Here is an 11,955-nt window from a genome sequence, read left to right as displayed (position 1 = left end):
GAATTCTTGTCTCTCATCTTTTTGTTGTATTTACCTCCGTGATTTGTTCTTGACACCTGATGAAGATCGCTTGCGTTGTGATCGAAACGTCGTGATTGTTTTTTTATTTTAATATAATTTTACTGTATTTCTACATACGTGACTTTACCGAAAGAACCAATGAGAAACTGATAATAGAAGACGTTTTGGGCTGTGACCCTCCTGTGATGTGGCCCTACATCATGGCTCTGCTAAGAAGAAGAAGGGGCCGTTTCCTCAAAACACAGCTATTGTAAATGTTTTACTGTTCAGGGCAGTAATTTATCAATGTGTTGAGTTTTTTCAAATAACACGCGGATGACGAAGTGCACACGACTGCGGCTGTAACCGCGTTTTATTGCTCTGCAGCTGTGTGCAGGGGGGATCACAGCATGCGTGTTGGGAGGAGCGGTGGTGCAGTCGTTAGTACACTGACTTCGAGTTTCAATCTCACTTAAGAACTCCTGGTCTTCCCCTAGGTCGACTCAGCATTAAATGAGTGCCTGGTGCGTTGTATAAAACATCAGCGCTGGGGAGACAAAGGCGGTCGTGCGTGGTGTTAGCCACCTACTCCCTCGTGTATTGTACCTGCCTTAATAGGTGCTCGCTAACATAACTTTCCCTAACAGCCTGTTAAAAGGCTATGTTGAGGGTCGTTGTCTTTATATTGTGAGCGTGTGCCAAGCGGGTGGTCAGAGTTAATGCCCGCAACTGATTTCTCAATCACCACATCTTTTAGAAATCCCCTTTCGTGGCGTCCCCTTCTCTTCAACTAATAATTTGCATGTCCCTGTGTATCTCAGATCACTGTTTGGTTACTCTGGCGGGGAGCTTCTCATAAACGAGCTCCGTTAAGCGAAACCCCGGTGACGTCATCTGATCCGATCTCACGTGACGAGTCCCTGGCACTCGGCCGCTGTGCAGGTGCCACAGCCGCACGCGAGCTGCCCCTTTAGGCCCCTTCACTCGGCATTCACACACAACGCGCCGTTCTGGGGGAGGAACTCTAGGGGCTCAGGTGGCCAATCATCATCACATCATCAGCAGTAGTCATGATCCATCCACTGCTGGATGAAGGCATCTCCGAGCCGTTGCCATATTTCACATCCACCTGGGTTCTGCACACGAGCTGATGTAATCACTCCGTCTCTGTGGTGGATGTCCTCTTAGGCGTGCTCTCTCCTTTGGTTGCCACTCCTTTGTTCGTCTTGACCACCGCCCATCGTGCGCTACCAAAGCCCACTTTCCTTTCCTTGACAGTCCATGTGATGTCTCCAACCTGCGTATGTTCTCTAATTCACGTGCTCTTCTTTCTCTCTCTGCGTTAATTCCAAGCATGCAACTCGTCACGCTTGTTTGCACACTTTTCAGCTTTGGTTCCACTGTCCTTATCAATGTCACCACTGTGTCAGATAATATGTAATGTGTGTAAACGCAGACAACGTGATCCATGTGCTATAGTCTCTAGTCTTCAGACCAACCACATTCAAACTAGGGTGACCTGAAAAAAACTATTCCTGAATACTGACCAGTGGTCAAATTACACCACTGCTATGGTTCAATTAAAATGTTTTTTTTTCCGCCAGCAGTGATGATATATGACAAGAAGGCAGCCACAGCAGCAGCAGGATAAATATTGAGGGGGGAACGGCACGTGTAGCAGGTATTGCCAGTGTTGCACTGCTGCTGGGAATACGTGAGATTGCCCAGCGGTGGCGTGAGGTGGGAGAGTGATTTGGCGCTGCAGAGCGCAGATCGCGTGACGCCACGGTCTGTATGGGCTGGCGGATGAGTCACAATAGACGGGGTGAGTTCATGTTGTGGACTTCGCGTTGGGGACTTTTCTACCGGTGACTTGATGACCCATGGCGGAGGAACCCCCTTGAGCAGGGCAGCTCTTTATTATTATGGGCGGCAAGATTCCTGCCTCATAAACCTAACGTGCAGCACCTGCCTGGGGTGCTGTGCGCACGTTGTTGGCTTAGGTTACCCTGGGCACCCTTGCAAGCAAGATGGGCCATCTCCAGGGGCAATCGGAGTGAAATATTTTAATTTAAACAGAACAAAACAAATCTTGAGAGATTCCGCAACATGATTACAATTCGTCCTGTGAACTCTATTTGGGGTTGACTGCGTGCGACTTCATCACCAGTTGTCGCATGAGTCGCCCCCCTCGTCCACACCAAGTGGTCTGCACAGAGGCGCACTCACTGGTAACGTTTACACCCTCCTGTTACCTTGCCACCCGTAACTCGCTCATCGCCTTTGTGGGCAATGGAGACCGGAGACCGGCTGGACGGAGGAGGGCGACTCGAGCCCCACGGGGGACCAAGCCACCCGCGTAATCGCACCCGGCCAGAGTTAGAACTTGAATTGTGCACTTGGTGATACGCGAGCTTTAAATCATTATTCATATAAATGTTCCACCCCTTCCCCCAATTATATCTCGATTGCGAGTTTGCTATGACATCCGATCTATCGCGTTGCAGTGAAAACCTTCGTGTTGGAGAATGGCCCCGAAAGTGGATACCGCAGAGCTACCTCTCAGATCTCTTCAAGTGCTCCACACACAGTACGGGGTAGGACCCTTCCCAGCCATAGTCCAACGTTGACCCAACGTTCCATGTTTCCTAGGAGTCTACTTGCTGGATGACAGCCTCCCCTACGCCATGCAGGTCGTGGTGGATGGGTGGTTATATGGCCATACTTCACCACGCAGTGCGGGTTGATGAAGGCGAGGTTTATGCCGTACCACCCTCTGCTGGCCACAGCGTAGCCCCGGGGCAGCCTATAGCGACCTGTTTCATGAGTGGTGGTCGCCCATCCACGCACTGTCCAGGGTGACTTCTGCTTAGCTCGCAAGAACCTGACACGATTGGGGCGGTGCATGCCGGGTGATTTGGTAATCGGCAAGAATCTCAAGGGTGCAGTCAGTGGGGCTCAGGGCGTCTCTCTACAGTTACTGAGAGACAGGAAACGCTCTACCAGCTGACGTGTTGAGCCGTGGTGGTCTCTGAGTGTTGTAATTTCAGTGCACGAATCTAATCGGATATAAAAAGTCTCCTTTTGGGATTATGGTTTCGAAGAAAGGAAATTGGTGCAAATGCTTATCATGTTTTCGTTCAGGAACACTTTTTTTCGCAATAAATTCGGTTTGTTAAGTTCTACATGAATCGGTGATTGTGCGTATGGCAGCAGTGTACGAGGTGAACTCGTTCTCAACACTGCTGCCACGATTGAGAGATCATCTCGCGTAGCTCTCTAATTATCGTCAATAACATTGCGGGGTGGGGAGTCGTGGCACAGCGGTTATCACACTGCACGATTGAACCCGGCGACCCGGGTTTGATTCCCGACCGTGGCTAACATGAGTGGTCAGCAGCGATGTCCGAGCTGGTTGTACCCCCACCCATCACTAACATTGACCAGCTTGGTGAAGTATGGCCAAACAACACCGATCACTGTAAAAGTGTGGGGAGGCCTTCTTCCAGCAGTGGATTGACAAAAGTTGTACATTCATTTATTTGAAACATCGTATATTTGTCTAAAGTATAATTAAATATTATTTTAAATTCGCTGATAAGCTGTCATTTTGATTACCTGTCACTTGCAACTTGATTAATATTCATTTTTAAAGTCTTAGCCAGGGGCGGAGCCAGGGGGGTGACAGGGTAGACAATTGTCACCCCCGAAAAAAAATAAAAAATCGAAAATCTGAAACATTCTGCATATAAGTGTACGACACTCGGTCTGGCGGACTCCGTGCAACTGCATTGTCAGAGTGTGTCGCCAACTGATGGCATCTAGTTCAACAGCCTCTCTAATCATTCTTGAAATTAAAATTTGTTGAATGTCACCCCGGGCTGAAAATCTTGGCTCCGCCCCTGGTCTTAGCCGTACTCTAATAGGTGTTAAGTGTGGCTGTTACAGTCGCTGGTCTCTGTCTTGAATATACGTTTAGTCGCAATGGGCCTTCTCCCTTGGGTATAAAACGTAACCCTGAATAATGATCAACTTCATGCGAAGCACACAGAGAGCAGCTCTCAACTCGTTTTGGATGCCCCGAGTCACAGTGGTGGAAATTCCACAGTGCTATGACTGATCAGTCTCTTCGTAGAGCAACCACTATTGATCAGAGATCGCATAAATCACATGAGCATGACATCTCAAAATAACTTGAACCTGATACTGTACTTGTTAACACATGTACGCCTAACAATAGCTTCGGTGAATTTCATACGGACAGTAAATGTCTTTGTGTCTCTCAGTGCGTTTTGAAATCTAGAGGGCTCTCTGCAAGTGCGTGGCAGTTGTTGAGTCTCTTATAAGAGGTAAAGGCGCAGCGCTGCACTCGCTCACTTGCGCCACTGCCGGTGGAAGGGCCTCCACTAGCGGGGTCACGCAGGGGACAAGGAACCACGTCCAGGGGAGTCGTTGACGAACGGCGTTGATGAAGGGGACAGCAGATCGGGAGAAGCCCCAACAGACACACAGAGTCAGTTTAACACGTAGGAGGCTGGCGCGACCAATATCATCCATAATAGAGGTTTTTGGGTTAGATCGCGTAAATATATAGATGTGTCGTTAAACCCGCCACAACCCGACACAGCCAACTAGTAAGGGTTGTCATGTAAACACGAATTGTCATATGCTTAGTTCTTTCGGTAAAGTCACGTTGAAGGGAAACAACAAAATAATAAAATATATATAAAACAATAAAAATTCTCACGACGTTTCGACCATAACACAAACGGTCGTCTTCAGGTTTGTGTTATGGTCGAAACGTCGTGAGAATTTTTATTGTTTTATATATTTTATTATTTGTTGTTTCCCTTCAACGTGACTTTACCGAAAGAACTAAGAATATGAATTGCTGCAGTCACGAAAGCTTTAAATCACGAATTGTCATGTTCAGTTTACGTGACCTCTATTATGGAGATACAGAGTGGTGGGAAACAAGAGGAACGGGGTGGGGGGTGATCAGGAGGCGTGAGACAGCGGCGAGGTGACAACAGCGGTGACCGTGCCCTGCCCTGCAGGTGGCGGTGTTGAACGTCGCCTCGCCAGGGCGAGTCACGTGGCCTCCCCGTCACTGACAAGGCGCTGGAGTTGGGGACAAAAAGCGACTTGAGACGAGTCTCGCCCTTGCTGTGCCTCATCAGCGAGGCGCGGAGACCTGAGATGCAGCTGCATTTAAACATTGCACATTTAAACACTGCGCTATTAAACACTACATTCAAACACTGTACATTTAAACACTGTACATTTAAACACTGCACATTTAAACACTGTACATTCAAACACTGCACATTTAAATATTGCATTTAAACACTGTACATTCAAACACTGCACAATTAAACACTGTACATTTAAACACTGCACATTTTAACACTGTAGATTTAAACACTGCGCAAATAAGCACTACATTTAAACATTGCACATTTAAACACTGCGCTATTAAACACTACATTCAAACTGCATATTTCAACATTGTACATTTACACACTGTACATTTAAACACTGCACATTTAAACACTGCACATTTAAACACTGCACATTTAAACACTGCACATTTAAACATTGCACATTTAAACACTGTACATTCAAACACTGCACAATTAAACACTGTACATTTAAACACTGTACATTTAAAACTGTACATTTAAACACTACATTTAAACACTGTACATTTAAACACTGCGCTATTAAGCACTACATTCAAACACTGCACATTTAAACACTGCACATTTAAACACTGCACATTCAAACACTGCACATTTAAACATTGCACATTTAAACACTGTACATTCAAACACTGCACAATTAAACACTGTACATTTAAACACTGTACAATTAAAACTGTACATTTAAACATTGCACATTTAAACACTGCGCTATTAAACACTACATTCAAACACTGCACATTTAAACACTGCACACTTAAACACTGTACATTTAAACACTACATTTTAATACTGCACATTTAAACACTGTACATTTAAACACTACATTTTAATGCTGCGTATTTAAACACTGCGCCTTTAAACACTGCGATTTAAACACTGTAAATGTAAACAATGTACATTTAAACACTACATTTAAACACTACATATAAACACTGTACACTTAAACAATACATTAAGCACTAAATGTAAACACTTTAAATTCCGCACCACCCTTCACAATCCACTGCTGGATGAAGGCCTCCCCCCGCGCCGTGTCGGCCATGGGGGCTGCTTCACTTGGCGTGCTTCACCGCGCCGGTCAACGCCGGCTGGTGAAGTGGAGAGGGCCTGGGGCCAGGCGAGACATCGCTCGCCACTGACGTGAGCCGTGGCCGGGATCGAACTCGAGCTGGCGAGTTCGTAGCGCAGTGCAGAGGCCACCGCGCCACTGTTCCTCACTTCCATGCTCGGTGAACCCTCGTCGCCGGATGACAATGCGGGAAACACGTGGACTCCCACCTGTCCCGTCTGTGTGGGATAGAGTGTGACCCCCTCGCACGAGTGTGTGTTCTCTGGGTGCTCTGGTTCCCTCTCACGTGCGAGCTCTCATCCAGCGGCTCTGACAGCATCTTACTATAGAGGGAACTGCAGAGCGGCAGTTAAAACGACTGTGCGAGTTTATTAAATGACACCACAGTTCGTCGGTCGTGTGATATGCGGTAAACTGCGGCTACCTCCATCCCTTACAAGCATTGAAGCGTAGCTCGAATATACCCCTCTCTAGAGCTCCCTCTAGTGCAGACCCTTCTACCAGCAGTGGAATGAGCAAGCACTTGCAGAGCTGCGCCTTTACCTCTTAGCTCCTGGACAAGAATGGCAGTGAAATTGTCTACCTTCATGAACACTGCCATTTTATGTCCTAGTTGGTTTGGCCAAAGATGCTGACAACTGCATGACCCCCGCACCGAGACGAGTGTCCCCTGCACGTTCGTCTCGCTGGCTCGCAGCCCTCGCGAGGCGCCAGGCGACAGCGCCACGTGCGGGCGGGTGGACGAGTGGAGGCCGTCTGCAGGCAGAGGGCGAAGCCGCCTTGTCCGGTGGGGGGGGGGGGACGTGGACGGAGATCGTGCACGGGGAGATGTGAGCACAGGGGTTCAGTGCAATTGCAAGGGGAATGACGTAACTAAAGTGACGGTACGTACACACACATATACACGCACGCATTTGTACAGTACGTAGACACATACTGTACATTCATACACATATGTATGTAGATATATGCATGCATATGTATGCACGAACGCAGCTACATGCACACATATATAGTACACATATACATCTGTAAAGATACACATGCATCTGTATAGATACACATACATCTGTATAGATACACATGCATCTGTATAGTACACATGCATCTGTATAGATACACATGCATCTGTATCGATGCACATGCATCTGTATAGATACACATGCATCTGTATAGATACACATTTATCTGTATAGATACACATGCATCTGTATAGATACACATGCATCTGTATAGATAGACATGCATCTGTATAGATACACATGCATCTGTATAGTACACATGCATATGTATAGATACACATGCATCTGTATAGATACACATGCATCTGTATAGATAGACATGCATCTGTATAGATACACATGCATCTGTATAGTACACATGCATATGTATAGTACACATGCATCTGTAAAGTACACATGCATCTGTATAGATACACATGCATCTGTATAGTACACATACATCTGTATAGATACACACGCATCAATATAAATGCATCTACATGCAGCTGTGCTCCTTAAACCAACAACGGGCTTCAATGCAGATTCATCCAAAACGACTACAACATAAGACCGTTAATGAGTCCATCATGAGCCCGGATAATCACGAATACAGTCGTTGTGTGTACATCGCATCCTAGCTCGCAGTACAACCACACCGTGAAACACTCCTTGACCATCTTCCTGCCACTCGCTCGTCCTGTCAACCACAGCGAATGTCGCTCCGCACAGCATCCACATCATGGGGACTTGGAGTGTAGTCATTAATATTGTTATTGGCAGGTTTTTATTTGGCTTCGATGTTGTCAATACTTGTGCGTGTAGATTCATTTTACGTACAACGCGTTGAGAAAACTTCAATATGAAAGGCGCTTTATACAAAGAGAGGTTGTTATTATTATTATAACAATTATCTCGCAAATCCGACCTCCGTGTTACCCCACGCTGCGTGACAGGCGACAGTCGCCTCGCTGGAGCAGCGATGACCTCGACCGCGACATCCGAGCGCTGTGAGGATCTCGCAGGAGCGGCAGAGACCGCGCCACCAGGGACACCGCGCGGGTCACGAGAACCACTCGTGGTGGTGGTGGTGGTGACAGCGGATGATGATGATGGGATCCGCCAAAAGTGCCGCCTCCCCGCCTCGTTGTGAATAGGGGTGGGGGGAGAGGGCTCCGGTAGCACTGCAGCCATCGTCCCCCGGGACCCGGCGTCGCCCCTGGGTGCATGGAGCGTGCGGCGTCTCAGACGAGAACAGAGGAGGAGGCTGCCGCCCGCAGCGTCGTTGTCTGAGTCGACAGTCACCGCATTCTCGGGGTTATGAGACGCTCCGGAACAGTAAGACGCAGCCTAAAGCTGTGCTCGTCGTCAATACACGCATACAAATGTGGTCACACACACATACGCGCACGTACCGGATTATAAGACGCACCACCAACTGCTGAGCAAGATGCAGGAGGGAAGAGTTTGTCTTCTAATCCGGAGTATACGGCGCAGTGATAGTCATTCATCTCAAGTGTGAACAATCGCCAACGTAATTGCATCCTGCTGTGTACTCGCTGCGCTGTGTTCCTTTTGGAAAGACTGCGAGGGTTTCTCTTGTTAGGGGCCAGCCCCTGTCTGAGAGTGGCACTGGGGGGCCCTGCAGTCAACTTGGCCTCGGGGCCACCACCGCGTGAGCTGCGTGGCGGCTGTGCTCGCTGAAGCGAAGCCGTCCAACCGCGCCCCTTGGGTGTGAGGAGGAGTGAACTGGGCCTCCTCGCTCTGTCACTAATATCGCGATAGGGAAAACTCGTACAGCGATACAATCAAATATCGCGATAAGGAAATCTCGTGCAGCAGTACAATCAAATATCGCGATAAGGAAATCTCGTACAGCGGTACAATCAAATATCGCGATAAGAAGAACTCGTGCAGCGAGCGCTAGAATCGCGTCTCGTAGCCAAGTAACCATTCACTCCGTGCCGATTTGAGGGATGGTCACAAATTGGCGGTCACGATGTCCAGTGGAGAATACATTTATAAATGTTATCACACATGCTCCGTCTCGGATGATCTATCGTTTAGTTTTACGTGTAGGCTTTCACGACCAATATTATTCGATCAGAATTAGTTTATTCAAGGTTAGATCGCGTGGCTATAATGTCAATTGTTTTACTGTAGCCCTCCACCACCCGACAGAGGAATTAAAGTTGCCACGTGGGCACAACGTCGCTCGCTTCGCAACATTCCCTGCACTTTGTTGAAAAACCAAACCGGTGGGCTCGTTTGATCTCACGTGACAACTTCATTTGATTGACTCTGTCGGGTGGTGGAGGGTTATAGTTAAATACTTTACATTATACCGACACAATCTAACCCAACGGGAACTATGAATTGTCATCCATCTTGTTCATTCTCTTATTCCTAAAGCTATGAAAAAATATTACAGTCCTTTGCCAGCCACTTTTGTGTTCTCCAGCTTGATGCACTCATCATGTAAAGGCATGAAAAAGCATCACATTGATCACGTTATATAACAGTATGAAAGGCTTCTTCAACCCGCACTGACCAGCATGGTGAAGTGTGGTCCAACACAGCGTGCGGAGGCCCTCATCCAGCAGTGGATTGACAACGTGCTGTACAATTCCTATCTGATATAAAGTGCAGGTTTATCGTTTTATTTTACAACAATAGTTATTGTATACCGTGGCGGTGCCATGGCCTAGCAGGAGCGCTGTGCAACCGTTCTGTTTGTTACTGGCCGCTTGGTGCTTTTGGCGCGTGCTTGGCAACAGATACAACGCGAGATCTCCTCTCTTTAATGTTTAAACGCGGCTGCTGAGCACAAGTCCAATAACGCAACAACGTGAAGCGGCCAGCTACAAACGGCACTATCAAACTTGCAATCGGTACTCTTTGGTTCTTTCGGTAAAGTCACGTCGTAGGTATACAATAAAATAAATCACGAAAGCTTCAAATCAAGATTGCAATAGGTAATCGTTAACAAGACGCGCGTTGTATTGAGCGGGGCTATGATGAGAACTTGAGAACTTGGGAACAGGGACAGGCCGAGCCCTCGACACGCGAGGAGGAACCGACGGGTGGAGTTCGCGAGATCGGTGATCGCGGTCGTAGCGAGAGAAGAGGAGGCAGGAGAGAAGAGTGACTTTGAGTGAATCGGTGAGAGCTGGATCATCAAACAACCCGGCTGCTGCTGCTGTACGTTGATCTCCATCGCGTGCAGCGAGCTGCGTGCTCCACGCCGGATGCGCCTTGCCACGCTCATTCCGCTATGTAACACAATTTTTGTTCCTGAGTGCTAAGTGTTATTTTTAAATTGATTATGCCTAAAACGTATAGAAAATGGCTATTATTCCCCACAAACTTTGCTTTTGTGACCAGGACTTTATGTGAACGTAAGACACAAATGCAATCCACGTTTTCTCATTGAAAATAGGTGCATTTCTAAATATCACTGTCCTGGTCACAAACGCAAAGTTTATGGGGAATAATAGCCATTTACTGTACTTTTGAGGCATAACCAACTAGGAAATAACACTTACTACCCAGGAACAAAATTTTGTGTTTGTTACACAGTATTATTAATGTAGTCGATTATTAAATTTGCTCTTGCGTGCTGGTCACAAAAGCAAAGTTTGTGGGGAATAATAGCCATTTACTGTACTTTTGAGGCATAAGCAATTAGGAAATAACACTTACTACCCAGGAAAAAAAATTTCTTTGTTACACAGTGTTCTCATTCCTGCGGCAGTGCGCTCAGAGGCGGCGTTGCTCGAGTTCCGCGCGTCGACTCTGGGGCCCCGTGTGGCCGCGCCGCGCTCTGCTGCTGGGGAGCGCTCTCGCCTGAAACAACGAAAGCTCCCCGTTTCGCATTCCGTTACTTTCGGCTTTCGGGTGAGGCTGGGATTTCCTCTGAGCGCATCGCGCAGCTCCGCTGCTGGCAGTAGCGCGCGGGCCGTCATCGTGCCACCAGCTGGTGTCACCTGTAGGTGTTGCTGGCACCCGTCCAGCACCACCGGACTTGCCACCCGCCCCATGCGCCACCCACACGCGCATCCAGCAGCCGCCTGCACCACGCGCACTGTCCGTCTCGTACCCATCCATCTCTCACTCTCAACGTCTTGACGCCCCCTCTCTCTCGACCCATGAGCTAACGAGCAGGATGATATTATTATGATTATGTAGGACATGGATCAGAAATTATACACCGTGACGACGTAAGGTTACAGAGGGGCACACAGAGACAAATCTCCCAAGGTTATCGAGAATGTGCTGTTAACAGCACCACACACGGTCGCCTTTGTCCTCCTACTTGTAGTGTTTACACATCTGCGACCATGTCATCCATGGTAGGGAATCGAACCCAGCCCCACCAGCACCCCGTGTACGCTGCCCCACTGAGTCATATCAAGTGACGTCAAGAGACCACGCCCCCGCTAGACGTAGTATAAATACTCCTGGCTGTGGCCCCGCTCACTGAGAGACAGCAGCGTGGTCTTGCTGTGTGCCGTACAGACGCGCGCTTGCGAGGTGCTGGTCAGCAGAGGCAGCAGGGACACGAATCGTGTTTTACTTTTTAGAGTGAACCTCCAGCGCTGCCTGATATGGTCGCACAGCGTGTGATGGAGGTGGTGGTGGCGGCGGTGGTGTTGGTGGCCGTCAAAGCTGCATCTGGTAAGAT

General features: G+C 48.1%; 1 protein-coding gene and 1 long non-coding RNA gene across 2 annotated transcripts in view; one reads left to right on the top strand and one right to left on the bottom strand.

Annotated features, from left to right (window-relative positions):
• Positions 1-8,039: 8,039 nt before the first annotated feature.
• LOC142906838 (uncharacterized) lies at positions 8,040-9,054 on the bottom strand. Its single transcript, XR_012930524.1, has 2 exons — positions 8,687-9,054; positions 8,040-8,560 (listed from the first exon to the last, which is right to left on the bottom strand). It is a non-coding gene; the product is annotated as an uncharacterized LOC142906838 (long non-coding RNA).
• Positions 9,055-9,499: 445 nt separating this feature from the next.
• The window catches only part of LOC116941018 (uncharacterized), a 34,536-nt gene continuing 32,080 nt past the window's right edge, over positions 9,500-11,955 (top strand). The window contains exon 1 of the mRNA XM_076055410.1: positions 9,500-11,948. Coding sequence (XP_075911525.1) covers positions 11,879-11,948 — 70 coding nt within the window. The 5' untranslated portion in view covers positions 9,500-11,878. The remainder of the gene's footprint in view (positions 11,949-11,955) is intronic.

Source organism: Petromyzon marinus, chromosome 1 (genome assembly GCF_048934315.1).
Source record: "Petromyzon marinus isolate PM22_M1 ecotype Great Lakes invasive population chromosome 1, UKy_Petmar_22M1.pri1.0, whole genome shotgun sequence".
In the NCBI taxonomy this organism is placed as follows: Eukaryota; Metazoa; Chordata; class Hyperoartia; order Petromyzontiformes; family Petromyzontidae; genus Petromyzon; species Petromyzon marinus.
This window is presented reverse-complemented; position numbering and strand designations above follow the sequence as displayed.